The sequence below is a fragment of the Montipora foliosa genome, chromosome 4 (assembly GCF_036669935.1).
Source record: "Montipora foliosa isolate CH-2021 chromosome 4, ASM3666993v2, whole genome shotgun sequence".
Lineage (NCBI taxonomy): Eukaryota > Metazoa > Cnidaria > Anthozoa > Scleractinia > Acroporidae > Montipora > Montipora foliosa.
Window position 1 is genome coordinate 6,770,170 of NC_090872.1, and position 17,500 is coordinate 6,787,669.

A 17,500-nucleotide genomic window follows, 5' to 3' on the forward strand; every position below is an offset into this window, starting at 1 on the left:
ATAAGGTCTAATTTTGAGAAATAACGAAATTTGACTGGGGTTCCTGTGACGCAATGTAACCAAGCTCTTATCATTCTTAGTAACCTTGCCAGATTTATTTAAACGTTTAGTTGTCAGGAATCATTCAGGACAAACTGTGGCATTTTCCCAATCGATAATCTCGTTTGTAACCTGGAATTAGAAAGAAATGAAGATTGAAGAAGTGAAAAGTACTACAAAAACACAGAGGATTGCCGCCCATAGCCACATTAAAGGGCTTGGTTTGGATGAAAATGGCGAAGCTCTTGCCATGGGCTCCGGCCTCGTGGGTCAGGAAACATCTCGAGAGGTTTGTAGGTTAGGATTTATCGCATAATCAGGGACAGTGCCAGATCTTGACAAAATCTTTAATATTGACTGAAATGATACACTATTAGGTATTGCAAATAGTTGAGAAGGCCGTTTTCCACCGCTTTACAGAAACCTCTGTATGGTATAACCTGAAATTCGCGGGAAACGGATTACTTAGGAATTTGCTGGGAAAGAGGTCCTGTGGAGTGCCATATATGTTATGGTTTAAATTTTTTTGGGGGGTGTAAAATGATTGTTACGTGTTACGTTCTTCAAAAGCTTCCAACTAATTTGCATGTGCTGGCCTTGTGTGGCCTAATGAATTCTGTAGTTGCTCCAAAGTAGCTGGCTATAGGTAGGCAACTAGAAAAATTCGTTTCCTACTTTTATGTCTTAGGGCTTTTTCCTTTTGTCAGAACTGGCCGGCCAGACCCGTCAGTTTGCAAATAAAATGCAATTAGTTGAAGGAACACTTGAATGATAATCCCCTTATATAAGTTCTTCCTGAGGAGCATATATCATCCTCGAAGTGTGTTAATTTGAAGGTGTTGTAGAGTTAGTCCTTCCAAATGCCCGGTCTGGCCGTGTAGTTCTGTCAAATGGAAAGTGCCCATAGTTGTTTGTGCTACTGTGTTGTTGTTTAGCAGATATTATATCTGCCTTATTCACCTTCTTTTCAAATTAAACCACCTATAGTATACCCTTTGACAAACCTAACTGATTAAATAGTGGAATTAAGGATACGCTCTAACCCCTCTTTATATCAGGCAGCAGGAGTGGTTGTGGAGTTGATCAAGTCTAAAAAGATGGCTGGGAGAGCAATACTTCTGGCTGGTCCTCCAGGAACTGGAAAGGTATAGGGATTCAACCGTTTATACCAAGTTGTGTAATTTGACGTCATGGTGACTTCATGCACAGCTCGTCTGAAATCTTAAAATTGTTTTAATATTGCTCAATCACTCTGTAAATACTATGTGAGAAATGTGTAAAAAATGTTATTAATCATTTCTTCTGCATTGTGCGGTTTGAAAGTAGAAGAAAACGACAGAACTTTTGAAATTACAAGACATGTTTCGACAGAAACTTCTGTCATCTTCAGTTGATTAATGTGCAAAGCGTTAAGTTGAATTTATAAGTCGGAAAAGGTGCTAATTATGCTAGTAACAACGGAATGTACATAAAACGTGACAATGTGAATTAAAAGGATAGTTTTAGATTTACGTGATGCAGTTGTTGATTAAGAGAAGGTTGTTCTCTTTGAATATGAAAAGCTTCTTTTATCTTGAGTTGAAAAGTCGTAGAGGCGTGATCTAAAATATGGAAACATTCCCCTGAAGACAGGGCGCGACATTGTTTGGAATTCTGTTTCTTTAAATTTCTTACTTGCCTGCTGATATTAAGATCCTTTGGAAACATCATTGTGCCGTTTATAATTTAAAATGCTCTTTCATTTTGACACTTTTTCTGTGACTTTACTTTCATTTCATATTGTAGACTGCCTTGGCTCTTGCTGTTGCTCAAGACCTGGGACCTAAGGTTCCTTTCTGTCCAATGGTTGGCAGCGAGGTGTACTCATCAGAAATCAAGAAAACTGAAGTGTTGATGGAGAATTTCAGACGAGCAATTGGTAAGAATATACATTTAAGCAAGCAACAAACTGTGTGAAGAGTGGAGAATGTAATTGAGGACAAAAGATTGTGTGATGAGTCACAAGAAGGCCTGCAGTGGAGGCTACATCTAATAAAAATGCAGAGTTGAAGTTTCTATCAACAGTTTAATTTTTGTCCTTGCAGTCAGTCACTAGTCTTCAATTTTCAAGTGCTCAAATCTTGGGCACTTATTAAAAAAATACAATTCAGTGGAAATTGAATTCATTTACCGTATGTAATGTACAATGTATTTATCAAAAGTGTTAGAGCTCTTTTTGCAAAGTTTATCTGAAGAAAGACTTACATGTACATGGAAGTGTCTGGCCTTATTTTTTGTATCCTTAAATTTGTCCTAGGGTTGCGAATCAAGGAAACAAAGGAAGTCTATGAAGGAGAGGTAAAAGCTTTTTCTGCCATTCTTTGAATGGCACTTTTAAACCATTCCATTAATTTGCTGTGATTTCACAATCACATGACAAAAATTTGGTCAAGAGGTTAACACTAATAATAAAATGATGGACAGGAACCAGTTAGGTGTACTTTAACCCAGTCCCTCCAAGGAGTGACACTTACAGATGGGATTGTTATTCTCTCTAGCCACTGAGGATTTTACACAACTGTACTCATTAATGGTAGTTGATTAAGGAGTGAAATGATTAACAACATCTAGGTCCACTAAAAAGCTTTGTCCCCTATTCTCTATTAAGAATGACACCTGTAGATGACTGTTAATCTGTCTTAGCAGAGTCAGCTTTATCTCCCAATGGCGGCTGGCTCAATAGTTAAAATACTTTTTTCAACAATATTTTTATCATTCACTTGGACATTTCCAATAGGTAACAGAGCTGACACCATGTGAAACAGAGAATCCAATGGGAGGTAGGATTTCAGGATTCAGGGTTGTTACTAAGAATAATTTCATTCGGTTGAAGGTTGTTTTGAGGCGGTTCGTTCATGCTCTGAGCATCAAAGGGACCTTGTAGCAAGATTTAATTTAATAATTATTAATTAATTAATTAATTAATTTTGAGGAAAGTGCTTTAAGTTAGGGGCCAGGTATTCTGCCACTCTTAGACTAGTCTTTTTACACTTGAAATGGAAGAAACAAGGTGCTGTGACCATAATGGGTTAATGAGGTGTATAGTGTACATTTATACCACATCTCTCTAGATACACTGTAATCCAGATGATTGGCAAACTCATTGGCTTGATGAGCATGTCCTACTACATGTATGTGAAAGACAGAACAGGGTTTACCTCTGAGGAGGGACTAATGCTCAAAACATCAGCTTTCATATTTCTTTACAGTGGTCAATTTACCATATCAGCTCACCTGATAAACTCTTTTCTTTATTTCACTTTCCCACGGATACAGCACTACACTATTGGTAACTCCTTTACCCTACATGTGAAAGAACGCTAATTACTTCTAATAACCATGAACCAATATTCGTAACCCAATGACCAAAACAATGGTTGTTGTAGACTAAACACTTCAGATTATAAGTTACTCCAATTACTACAATGTGTGCCAATCCCTTGCCTAGAGTGCAGTGTCTGACACTTGCCGACTGCAGACTAATCCAGACTGACAGTTATTGAAAGCTAACCGTTTTAAAATGGGTGCTTAGACTTAAATACATGTACTGTTTATGAGCACTAATCAAATGGGTGCTTGGACATAAATACTGTTTATCAGCGCTATTTGTAGATCGAGAGTCTGCAGTTGCTATACACCTCCTGGAATTTTACTGTTTCAAATAAGACAGTGCATATTACCCTAATCACTAAATTGAAAGAGGAACCCTAATTCCTAAACTTTGCGCAGTGTCCCAGTAACCTTACATGAAAGCAAACCATTGAAGATAAGTCTTTAAGCCAAATCAAAAAGCTGAGCATTTGTTGGTCTTTGATAGCACCAGAGACAACAACCTACCATTATAATCTTATGATTTCTCTACTTTATTTTATATATACTCCCTAAAGAGTTCCACTTAATTACAGAAAGATATCCAACTATGTTGAAATGGTTGGTGTTACAAAAAAAAAATTAAACTGGTTTGAAAAAAAATGGACTGGTTCAAAAATTCTGGACTTGTTCACAAATTCTGGACTGGTTTTAAAAATTCTCAACTGGTTCAAAAATTTTGTACTGGATCAAAAATTTTGAACTGGTGAAAAAAAAAATTTAAACCAGAAGTCAAAATTGAACTTCAACAGATCTACTATGCTGACCATGAACATAATACAGTATGCTCCTGCACAGTGTAGCAGCATTACCCCGCAGCCCTAGAATGTAACACGACTAATCTGCAATGTTTCAATTGTAACTCTGCTTAAATTTAATTCAGCCACATGAAAAAGACATCATAAAGTCAAGTAGGTCGTGCTGTAGGAAATGGTCTCTTAAGCTTACTTACTGTACCTGGTATTTATTTAGTTAATATCATGGGTGACAAATTACTCCTTAATTTAGGCGCGAAATTTCAGCGTTAATTTATAATTTCACATGTGAAATTACAAAATTGCCATGGTAACATCTCTTGCCAAGATGGCATCTAGATTTAAGACAGTGACCATTGAAGAAGTTACGAAATTAAAAGAAGCGGCAGAAAATTTAAATACGTTAACAATTAATTGGGTGAGAGTTTTTGAGAAGTAGTGTGACGAAAATAGCCTTGAGAAAAACCTGGAGATGATTCTTCTCGAGCAGTTGGATAAAGTACTCGAGCGATTTTACAATTACGGTTGTGAGCGTAATTTGTCACCCACGACATTAAAAGGTAATCAAATGGTTTTCTCGTGAAATTAGGAAATAATTTCACTTGCGTTTTGTCAAAATTCTGATAATTTCCCAAGCCTAAAGGCTCGGGAAATTATCAGAATTTTGACAAAATGCGCGTGAAATTATTTCCTAATTTCACTCGTCGCCATTTGATTACACATACTTATTTCACTCTTAGAGCTGTAGTTAATGATCAGCACTTCACTCATTTGGTGCTTAAGGAAATTCACAGTAAAGATAAGTTAAAGACGCTTTATTTTATTTTGGTAGCTCCTTCAGTCACAAAACTGGTATCAGTGGAAGCCGATGGTCTGCCCTTTACTCCCTTCCCTCTGTCAGTGCTCCGTTTTAAGAATATTTAAAGCTATATAAAATAGCTACACAGATCAGAGGAAAGTCAAAACAGACATTGAAGTCACCAAGGTTCGAACCGGGGACCTCTCGCTCCAAAAGCCGTGCACAACCAACCCAACTCAGCTACGCCTGCCTCTGCCAAATGGTGACAATGGCCTTCTAATATGACAATAATGACTCTAATTTCAGTGATGATTTTTCAGGTTATGGTAAAACTGTGAGTCATGTGGTGATTGGTCTCAAAACAGCAAAAGGAACAAAACAACTTAAGGTAAAAGCTACTTTGGGGCCAACAAACATACGTAGGTACTTAATTGACCTCTGTTTTCTCTTTTCATGGCCAATGAACGCCCTAACCACTGGTTTGCACTGCCTCCTAATCATGCCAGAGGTGCAAAGGAAAAGGAAAGGAAAGGAAAGGAAAGGAACTTTATTAAAGTGTCTAATCTTCTTGTGCTGGAACACTAACTGGAGACACTGTGAATTGAAATTAACAAATCAACGCAAATCAAATCAAATGTCGGCTTTTGAGGAGAGGGGAGGGGAAAACTGGAGTACCCAGGGGTAAATGTCTCTGTGCAGAATACAGAACCAACAAAGTCAAACCCACATGATGACGCTGAGTCTGGGAATCGAACCTGGGCCACATTGCTGGGAGGCGAATGCTCTCACCACTGCACCATCCCTGCACCCCTAATACTATGTACAGGTACTTTGCTGTTCCAATTCATGTTCGGTTCTACAACCAATATAAAATACACTAAGTCTTTTCATCTTTTTCTTGTTGTTTTCTTTCCTTAGCTGGATCCATCTATCTATGAAAGCCTCCAAAAGGAGAAAGTAGAAGTTGGGGATGTGATTTACATAGAGGCAAATAGTGGAGCGGTAAAGGTATGGTTCACTTTCTGTACCGTTTCTTATGAGACCAACAAGATAAGGTGCCTTGTGTTTGACCAAAGGAATATAAGTGACAGTGTACTGAGCAGGAGGTGATTGGATTAAGTCTTACCCTAGTCAATTCTCAAGGGCTTGATTTACAAAATACCTTGGACTGGGGAGTTGGTATCACCATTGCTTTCACAACTGCAAATTGTTGAACTTTCTTGTCTTGGATGAGGTCAATACATTTGGGCCCTACTTCGCTTAATTTATCATTGTTCAAACTGTACCAAATTCTTTGCCCACTGTTCCCAAAGTCAGTTTGACTTAATTAAGGAAGAGAGTTCGCAAGAAGTAGGGTATGTTGATCCCACTGGTGTAGTGTGAAGGAACTGTGCTGACCATTATTTTTTAAAGTTGGAGGGCTAAAAAATCTGGCCAAGACAAAAAAACGGTTCATCATGGGTTGCCATGTCATCTGAAGCAGCAAAAAAGCAACCAAAGCAAAACAGTTCCACTTCCCTCTGTGGTCCCGCGGTCTAGCCTAGCTGTAAACCGCTAGTCCATATTAGTCCATGAGCTGCCAATTAATAAATAACCTAACTCTAAGCAGGGGCAGATCCCATTTGTGGAACAGGTCGGCAACCTTTTCTAAGGCCATAGTGGATCAATATCCAGAATAAGGACTGTGGGGAGAGTAAGTAATTATTGCTGAGCTCTTGTACTGTAAATGAAAGTTTCATTTTCCTCATTCAGCGCCAAGGCCGTTCAGACACATTTGCCACAGAGTTTGATCTGGAGGCTGAGGAATATGTTCCTCTTCCAAAAGGTGATGTGCACAAGAAAAAGGAAATAGTGCAAGACGTTACACTGCATGATCTTGATGTTGCAAATGCAAGGCCGCAGGTAAGATAAGGAAAGTTGCTGATCATGAATGGAAATCTCCATTTTGTCCCACTGCTAAGAAATAAAGGCAACAAGTGCACTGTGGATTTTTAATTTTTCATTCATTTTTTTCTTTCAAAATAAAAACTGGAGATATCCTTATGCTGCAAATAGTAAAGCTATTCACCTCTGAGCAACTTGCGTGGGATTTGCACCCAAGAACATTGTAATTAAAATCACCTTTTTGTGCTATATTATGTCATTGTTTTAGTATAATTATACTAAAACAACTATTCCTCTCAGTGTCGGTGCCTAGTGGTGGATATTTATCTTGCTGCTTCGCATCCACCACTAGCCACCTCCATTTCGGTGAATAGTAAGTACTGTTGTTATTATTATCCTGCCTTTCTGGACAAGACTAGTTAACAGGCACTAGTCCTGGTATAATGCTCTTCTTAGAAACCTTGCAAGGAAAGTGAGAGCATGTGCTTGTGGCTGAATTTGTAAGGATTTTGTTTATTTGTTTCTTAGGGTGGTCAGGACATTCTGTCTATGATGGGACAGTTAATGAAGCCAAAAAAGACTGAAATTACAGGTAAGGTGCTTTAATTTAAGGAAAGATTTTTAAGAAGCAACTCTATTTAGGGGTTAGGTAAAGTATGCCTCACTCAAGTTTCATGGAAGACGAACAATAATATTATAATGAGGAATAGTATTTCATTATTAATTATTCTTAATTAATAATAATTAATATATAATAATAATTATTGATGGATAATATATGATTTATAATATGATAATATAATTAATTAATATTAATAAATATGATTGTTTTCACAGATAAGTTAAGAAAGGAGATAAACAAGGTAGGAAAAGCAGTTAACTTTGCAGCTTCTGTTCTCATTCGATAACTTGATTATCAACAATGATTGCACAATGTTATGAAGTAAGTTACACGGATGATACAACCCGTATGAACCTTGTTTCCTGCAGGTGGTAAACAAGTATATTGATCAAGGAGTAGCTGAGCTTGTTCCTGGGGTCTTGTTTGTTGATGAGGTAATGCATTTTATGAAAGAACAACTTTTCATTCGTTTTCACTGTTTCTTGATAATGGTGATGACAATGATGGTATCGTCGTCAAGCTTAAATTGCGAAACACAAGTGCGCTAGCCTTTTTGTCTCATGCCGGCTCTCTTTGCCGCCTCCCTTTCTTAATAGGGAATTTAAGCAGAGAAAACGACTACGGCTACAAAAGCAAAAATACTCGTGCTGCACGTGCAGCACGAATTTGAATTTGCGTGCATTTCTTTGCCGTGCTCCACAAAACAACAACGTGAAAGCACCAAATGTTAGGTTTTGACGACAACATGAGCATAATTATAGTAATGAACCATTCATTTCCAGTTTGACCTTAAAACCGTTCGTACCCATCCAGTTGCGGGACAGTTTGCCCCTATTGTGCAAGGTGAACAATAAGCACTTAATGACTGGCCCCAAGGGAAACAGTGAGTTTTGTTTCCCCGAGACCCTCAATGTTCCCCGAGGCAAAGCCGAGGGAAACATTGAGGTCGAGGGGAAACAAAACTCACTATTTCCCGAGGGGCCAGTCATTAAGTGTTTTGTTATACCTCCCAACTCAAAATAGAACAATACACAGATAAAAATTATTTGCTTGACGTCGGCTGGCGTACAGATTTGCCGCCGTTTCAAAGGTGCACGACCTGATCACGTGTGAGTCGAAAGTTCAAGTTGTTGTTGCCCTAGGGCGTCGTGAAGTTTTGTTCGCCCAAGGGCGTCATGAAGTTTTGACCAATGACACGTGACACGTTCTCTTCCAATCAGAAAACGTATTTGAGTTGGGAGGTATAACAAGACGGATTGCTATACCCCCCAACTCAAATACGTTTTCTGATTGGAGGAGAACGTGTCACGTGTCATTGGTCAAAACTTCGAGAAACGGGCCCCTGACGTCAAATCCGGAATTCGAAACCAGAACGTACACTTGAGTCGAGGGCAAGTACTTTCAACACTTTAGCCCACTAGTCTGGCAGTTCGTTAATATACGGGCTTTGATAGTCTTGAATATTGTTTCATTTTTAGGTTCATATGTTAGACATCGAGTGCTTCACCTACCTCCACCGTGCTCTGGAGTCCACCATCTCTCCCATTGTTATATTTGCCACAAACCGAGGAAATTGTACTATAAGGTGGGTACAGTACATTCGCAGCAGATTCGTGTTGAAAACGTTAAGAAAATTTGTGGGCTGTGCGCAAATTGCTGTCATCCGTCTATCTAGTTTGACGGTGGAATTCGCGCAGTGGAAGAGCTTATCTGTGGTCGATGCAGTGACTGTACTGTCTTATTCTTGACCATAGCGCTCTACAGCTGTTTGTTCAGGTGGATTCTGAAGGTTCTTGTGGAGTTGAAATGAGTTGTTTATTTACAAAGCAAAGTGTGACTAAGAACTGGTGAATTGGCGGATCATTCGAACGTAAATGTAGCGCATTTAACTGTGGGTCACTTGGGGAGGAATAAGCTCTCGCATCATGCAGACTTCCGACCCTTTTGCGCAATCTTAAAACTCGGAAACAATAGTGGTTGCATGTTGGTTTAAAAAATGGACACCTTTGCGTATTTTGCAACGACGACGTCGATGGAAACGAGAGCATTCGGATGATTTGCCCTAGAATTCTGGTTGATTCACCCAGAAATGGCGATTGGCCGGGACTAGCGGGTGATTCACCCGGTGGCAATTAGATCCACAAGAACGATTTTCTCATGGAGTGAAACTGTTGGGTGATCGGCAACTTACAAATTGGCTTTAAGTAGCTGGTTTTTCCGCCAACTACCATTGGGCGAATAATCTTTGGTCCAGGCGAATCGCCGTTAGGCGAATGGGTTTTAGGGCGAATTGACCATGTAAATTCTACAGGCTTTATATATGCCAACTGTGATTGAGCAAAGTGAAAAATAATCGTCGTTTGCTCCTGTTCTCTGCATAACACGGCCCAAATTTGGCCATTTCATGTCGTTGTTTTTAGGAGGGCGAGAAGGGAATGTACCAAAATCATGTGAAACGCACGTGCGGTCGGTGCAGAGCTGTTTTTGGTCATTATACCCATTGCTTGGAGACGAGAATACGCCATCTCCATAGACCAATTGCATAAATGGCGGCCAAAAACGTATTCTTTTGTTTATGTGCTAATTAGACTCACTAGCCTCGCTCTCGAACTACATTTCTATTGTATTTTGTCCATGCAAACGAGGCTAGTGAGTCTAATTAGCACATAAACAAAAGAATACGTTTTTGGCCGCCATTTATGCAATCGGTCTATGAAACGTAGAGGATTCTTCCCTCTGACTTTAGTAGAGGTTAATTGACCCTTAAATGTAGAAACTGTCTTTTTGACTTCTCAGAGGTACTGAAATAAATGCCCCCCACGGAATCCCTCTGGATTTGTTAGACCGACTTATGATCATTCGCACACTACCCTACTCGCAAGATGAAATGGTCCAGATTATTCGCATTCGTGCGCAGACCGAAAACATCCAAACGGATGACGAGTCGCTGAATCTACTTGGAGAAATCGGCACAAAAACCACGCTAAGGTATGGAGTGGCAGAAGAATACTTGATTTTATCTGACAAAAGAGTAAAGGCCCGCTCACACGTGTAATTTGCGTGGCAGCAATTCGACGCAATTTTTGTCGCGTTGAAGGCCTAATTAGAAATCTAGCATGTGAACCTGCTGCGATTTCAGCGCGATTTGCTCCCGCGGTGTACCAAGGGTTTTGAACTTGCACGAAACTTAAATCAGTGTTGCTGCGACAGAATTGCATGTGTAAAAAAGCCCAACTGAACTTTATGAACAGGCCTCGCTCAAGCTTCAATTTCTTTACTAAACCGCTGGCCGTTCTTATGAAAATAATGTCATACCTGTAGCTAACTTGCCGACAAAACAACAGCCAATAACATAATTTGTCGTTTCCCGTAAACGGAATGCCAAAGATGTTTATTGCTTGTTAATAGAAAGTGCTCTTTTTAATAAACAATATGACGTTGTTTCAGTTTTAAAAGGGCTCTGATTGGTTAAGTTACGTTACTTAGGGACAGAAAACTACGCTTTTACCAGAAAACAAATAGAAAAACCCTTCACCGTGATTTGTTCGGTTGTAAGGTACGCAAGGAAGTGCGATAGCGTTTAAGAAATTGTCTGAAGCAGTCTCTTAAGTATAGTACTTCTTCCGCGCGCTCATCGCTTCTTTGTGTACTTCATAAAACTTTTGTTATTTGTTAGAGCGGTTTTCAATTGAGTGTCGAAAGTAATTAGCGAATTGCATTGGTTTTGCATTACTTCACTCAGTGATTGGTTCGAACGTTCGTGCGCCATTTTGTCAACCAATCAGAAGTGAAACCGGAACCAATCGTGGCTCGCGCGTGCACATTTTCCCGCGCTTTGTGTCGGCTACTTGTAATTACTTTGTGCTGTGATTGGTTTACTGAATTGTCTCCGTCCTTTTTGATTGGCCAAAGTAATTACTTTGGTTTTGGTTTTCCGACACTCGATTGAAACTTGCTCTAAATAATGGATGAATTCAGGAGACCATAACCATAGAGCATACAACTCCAATATGCTGGGTCCTTGTAACGGCATTTTCACAGATCAAGCTATTTTTAGACGAGTTCTTAAAGGGTCACTGTCACGCTAAATTTGCTGTTTTTAGGTCAAATTGGGTAAAAATTCAAAGTAGTACTTAAGCTCACACGTACAACATTCGTGACAACCCACTGACAAGATATGAAATATATTTATGGCACAAATTGCTATGCGTATTTAATTTTTGGTGTCTTTCTGAAGACACTGTCTCCAAACTTGAAAAAATGGCCAGTTTTTTCAAGTTTTAATCCATTTTCATCCTCTCCATCCTTGGCTACAAATAACAAATAATAGATTCAATGCACTTCAATGGTCATTGGCAACAAAACTACAGCATTAGTATTTGGTTTTCATTGAGGCAAGGACGTCTTTTAGTGTTTTGATGTTTGACTAAAATAGTGTGACAATTCCCCTTTAAGTAAGTTTGGCATGCACAAGTGACCGTGCTCAATCCCATGGGTAATAATTTCTCATGCAAGACTTATGATCAGCTGAAAAGGTCTGGTTTCGCGGGGAAATCAATCTAAAAATAACTCAGTGTGAAAAACGCCATAGGCCACTTCGAAAAATACCATAATACTCTTTGTTTGTCCCCCCACATTTTGCATAAGCATTGTTTCCATTTTCTCTTGGGACTTACAATGGTCCCAAGAGAAAACAAAAACAATGCTTATGCAAAATGTGGGGGACAAACAAAGAGTATTATGGTATTTTCCGAAGTGGCCTATTGCACAAATACAATGAAGTTGTACGCTCCTTGTGATGGGCTTCTAACGAATGACGTCACATCACGCCAGTGCATTGTTGCCATCATACAATGTAGTTAATAGAGGGGACTGGTTTTGAAGCTCGGCAAAAATCAAAGGAGCAAACAAAGATGCCAAGATTTAGGTTGGAAAGTCTACGACCGTGCACAATCTTTTGTTTTGCGCTCATACACTATGCATGAATTACGTAACCAACAGGTTTCTATTGGTTAGTTCCTCAGTACGGAGTAAACAACTATTGTGTTTTGTGCACGGTCAAGGCCAAAAAAGAGAACAAAAACCTACAACAAAGAAATTTGTTGGGTTTCATAACCATACCCCTATATTAACTATGCTGCCATCAACTTCTAAGGCAGCCCAGAACGGGATAATATAACCGCATTTTAACATTTGCTTGTTCTGCAAATTTTACAAAATTAGAATGCTTGTTTTAGAAGCTCTGAATATATTTTGAATGCATATAGAATAATTGCTGAATTCGACTTCCTTGTGGTGTCGAATAGACCTCTTTCATAATGGCGGCCAAAGAAATTATTCTTTTGTTTTAATGCTAATAAGCCCTACTAACCTCGCTACGACGAGCAAATTTCAAAAGAATATTTGTTTTTAAACGAGGGCAGTAGGTCTAATTAACATAAATACAAAAGAATGTAAAGTTGGTCGCCATTTATGAAAGTGGTCTATAACACCCTCGTCAATCTGGATAGCTGTTATGTCGTTCTGGGTGTGTTCCAATAAAGCTTTGTACCCACTGGCGACATAAGGATCATAAGCATGATCATAATCGTAAACATAAACATAAGCTTCTTATGTTCTAGTGGGTACAATACAGGAAGGTTCAACTGCACTCGCAAGCTTTTCCTCGACGCTGGCCGCCATCTTGAAAATGAACCGACCCGAAAGTAATGGTCCTAGACTTTAATTGGCCAAAACACAATGACCCCGTTGCGTCATTATGTTTCTCGTTATGTCGTTATGATTTTCGCGTTCCCACTGCAAAGAAAAGCGACATAGTCATAGTCAAAGCCATAATCATAATCATAAGAAAATGGTCGATCATTTTCTTATGATTATGATTATGTTGATCATAAGGGCGCCTATGATTATGTTTCTGGACGTTCCCACTAAGACATAAGCGACATAACAGCGTTATTTTCGTGCTTATGATTATGATTAGGCTTAGCCGTGAGCGGGCAAGATGAACCAAACCGCACGCTGTGATTGGCTACCCGAGCGGGCAAGATGGAGCGATACTGCCCGCTCAGGATTTCTGGCTTGGTCCCGCAAGATCAAAGATCATTTTTGGGTGTTTTAAGTCATGTAATAAATCCCTTATTGACCAAGCTTGTTCTTTCAAGATGGCTGGATATTGGCCTCGTCTCGGTCCATAAACACGCAAAAAAAGAACTTGGCCAATATCCAGCCATCTTGACCTCACGCTTGGTCAATAACCCATATTTATTTGCTACTTGATCAGTTGATACTATGATTGTTTTTGCGTTCTTCAGATATGCGGTTCAGTTGTTGACCCCATCTAATCTCCTCGCTCGCATTAATGGTGAGTACACAATTGCATCTAGTTCGTGTGTGTGATTTTCTCGAACTTAGCAGTTTGTTCTCTTGTTCTGTACAGGCCGCGACAGTATCAACAGACAAGACGTTGAAGAAATAAACGAGCTATTTTTCGATGCCAAGTCGTCGGCAAAGCTTCTGGCTGAGCAAGATGACAAGTACATGAAATGACATGCCCTTCTGCTTACTCTCTGCAGTTCCAACATTCTCCGTCACCCCATAATTTTATCTACCAGACACGCTTTCATATCAAAACGCGTGCGCGCGTGCGCTTGGTCGCTCGTGCTGCACGTGCAAAGGTGCGCCCTCGTTTCTTTCCAAGCGCGGGAGTAAATTATTTGTCACCTCCATTACTTGAGATGGAAACTCTAAAGGCGCCGGAAAACGAGGAAAATGTTTCCTGCATCATCGCGTTTACGGTGCGCAAACGAGGAAACATTTACTGAGGAAGCAAAATGTTTCTAAGCAAATTCAGAGACACTTTTGCTTCCGCAACAAATGTTTTCTGGGGCCGCAAATAGGGAAACATTTGCTTCCGCAAAACTGTTTCCTCGTTTACGGACGCCTTAAGGCCCGGCAAGCAAGAAAAGTGTTACAGGAAGATTATTCCGTTTTTTCTTTAATGAAAATTTGCTTTATGATAGTGAAGTTGTTTCAGTCGTAATGTTTTCAGAAACATTGTTGCTTGAGTTTCTCGCATCCTGCAAGAAACCTCAACAACACGTCATGATTATGCACCGATCACCTCGAAACTTCAACATCCCCCCCCCCCCCTCCACCCCTCCGGGCAATCCACGGGCATTTGAACTTTTGAAGATTGGGTCGTTCAAATTCCCGCCTCCTCGGGCCAAAATAGTGTTCAAATGCCCTATCCTGGCGTCGGATTTGTCTGTCTGTCCCCAACTTTTGAAGACCACAAATGCTATATCTCTTCCATCTCGTCCAAACACGTGTTTTATGGCTGTTAGCGACTTCGTCGCCCGAAAAAGAAAATCATTTCAAACCTGAGTCATCCGGTTCAATTTTCCCCACCCCACGCAGGCAAAGGTCAAATTCCCCACTCCCCGGGCACAGAAGACAGTTTAAATGCTCGGGGTTTGCCCGGGGAGGGGGGGGGGGGGGGGGGAAGATGTGATCGGTGCATTTCAGACTGAAACTCAGCTAATGCGCGAAATGTATTCTAAAAAATCGTTGCACGAGCCCGACTTCATCTTTGGCCCATCTTAGATGAATCTCAGCCCGAACCAAAACCGTGCCAATGTAGTCTTATTTTTTGTCCACAAAGCCGCAGTTATAGCGCGGAATGAAATTCGCCATGTGATCGGCCCCAAAGTTATATCGTATTTTTAGCTAGATATGGTTTTGAATTGAGATGATAATATTTAAACGAGCGTATTTTGTGGCTAGTGCCTTTTTGTAACAGCTGCATTAAACCGTTTCACAACGGCTTATGTGACGTGTTCTCATTGGTAGACTAGTAATTTTTGCCGTACAGATCACTCGGTTGTAAGCCTGGAATTTGCCGAAAGACAATTTCTGTGTTAGCTTGAGCTGTTCGGAGTACGTAACAAAACGAGGTCGCCGGCGGGAGTTAAGGTTGGTTCAAGCATGGGCATGATCTTAAACACACGCACAGCGTTGTTCAGACTTGTCACTGAAGCATGAGAAAAGTGACATCCTTAAGCCCAGTAAGGTTTAAACTCAAAGAACGAAGAAAAGTTTTGACATCGGAGAGATTTAACATCGCGTTTACGTGAAACAAGTTGGTTGCTACTTGTTTTAATATTTCTCTCTTTTTTGAGAAGTTGCTTAATTAACCCTTTCATTCCAACGATCGAAACGTTAATTCTCCCAACTGGTGCTTTGGATTTCTTTGTTGGGTAGTCATGAAAATTTGGTGTTATATCAAGACCGCACCTCTTAAGCTGATGATATTCTTCATTCTCAATACCTGTCTGACTGATATTTCATTGAAATTGTGAGGAAAATGTACGTACCGATCAATCCTGGGAGTCAAAGGGTTTTAATATCCGTAGATGAGCTGAAATCCAACAAGTCTCTGATCCCTGGCAAAGTGCACATTTGTGCCTCGCGTTTGCCGTTTGCCGGTTGCCTTAAACGCCATGCTAAAGCACTCTGGCACCAAAAACAGTTAACTCCTTGGGCTTATGTTTATGTTACTCCTGGTGTGCACTGCTTATGCTTCAGGGATGAAGCACAAGCTAATCCAGGAACAAGGAGCGGGATTGGAGAGGGGAGGGTGGGTTGGTAGAGCTGGATACACCAGCGAACGGATCACAGCGGTCAGGGGCCTGGGGGCCGTTTCTCGGAAGTCCCGAAACTTTACGGGCCATTTTCGGGTGTCACAATTTCCTTTGTATCTCAAAAACGGAAAAGAGTCACCAAACGTCACAGTCATATTTCTTTTTATTACCTTTAAAACATGTTAAAAGATTGACTTTCCAAAACGAGCGGTTGGCAGTTTCACAAAGGGCTTTTCGGGACTTTCGAGAAACAAGCCCCTGTTTCTCAAAAAGTCTCGAAAACTTTAGCGGCTCGAAAAGCCATTTGCGAAATTGTCATCCGATCCGCTCGAACAACAAGCTGGGCTTTTAACATCTTTTAAAGACACAGAGGAAATTGTGATCTCGAAATTTAGGGCCTTTCGAGAAACTAGGTCCTGGGGGTCGTTTTTCAAAGATCCTGAAACTATTCGGGCGTATTTCAGGGAATATAAAACGCTGTATCTTCAAAAGGAAAACGTTTCAAGTCATGCAACTTTAAAATTGTTTTGTTTTCTCTGGTGTTGAAAATATGTTCAAAGATCAATTCTTCAAAATAAATATATCTTAGTTTTCCGAATTGCTTTTTGGGTCCGAAAACCTTCGGGAACTTTTGAGACTAAAAGGCCCCAGGAAATCAAGTTTGGAACGTAAAACAAAAGTTTTATCAAAAAATGACAGAAAATCCACGTGAATTGTCAACGTTTATTGCTGGCATAGTTTCTCTAAGGCTGACTTATTGTAAGGACAAAGAAAGAAGAAAGAAAAAGAAACTTTATTCATTTTGATACAATAAAAGGGAGAGATACCAGAGGTTATCCCTGGGAGTCGATTTTAATGAGGAAGGAAAACCGGAGTATCCGGAGAAAACCCTCGGAGTCAGATCGAGATCGACTGCCCACATACGACATCGAGGCTGGGGTTGAACCCGGGTCGCAGAGGTGAGAACCGCTAAGCGACCCGACTCCCCATAAATAACACGGGAGATCCGCTTTTAGGCTTGGCTAAATTTATATATTACCTCATGAACTGCATTCTTTCCAAGGTTAAACATGGGCTCCTTTCCACCAGGCAAAGTTTCAAAATGAATCGCCACACCATGAAGTATGTGTGATTCTCTTCCTCGTCATGGGAACGTCGCATCCCCCATCACAGCAGGGTCCCAAAACTTGCAAATGTAAATATTTAATGTTGTTTCCGGTGAAATCCCAAGCTTTTTTCGCAACTCAAACTTCTTGAGCTTACAGTTTCGAAACCAAACGTCGTTTCTTGTTCTGTCGATTGAACGCTAAAATTCGGGGAAAAATCCATGTCACTTTGCATAAAAGAGCCTTTT

At 40.2% G+C, this 17,500-nt stretch overlaps 1 protein-coding gene across 1 annotated transcript; it reads left to right on the top strand.

The window, feature by feature from the left end:
- Positions 1–94: 94 nt before the first annotated feature.
- LOC137999662 (ruvB-like 1) lies at positions 95–14,517 on the top strand. The gene is made up of 15 exons (XM_068845507.1): positions 95–328; positions 1,098–1,184; positions 1,825–1,957; positions 2,336–2,376; positions 2,816–2,858; positions 5,322–5,389; positions 5,920–6,009; positions 6,754–6,903; positions 7,414–7,477; positions 7,723–7,748; positions 7,876–7,941; positions 8,986–9,092; positions 10,304–10,495; positions 13,819–13,868; positions 13,944–14,517. The coding sequence occupies exons 1-15, from the start codon at positions 188–190 to the stop codon at positions 14,051–14,053; spliced, it is 1,368 nt and encodes a 455-aa protein (XP_068701608.1). The 5' UTR covers positions 95–187; the 3' UTR covers positions 14,054–14,517.
- The last annotated feature ends 2,983 nt before the right edge of the window (positions 14,518–17,500 follow it).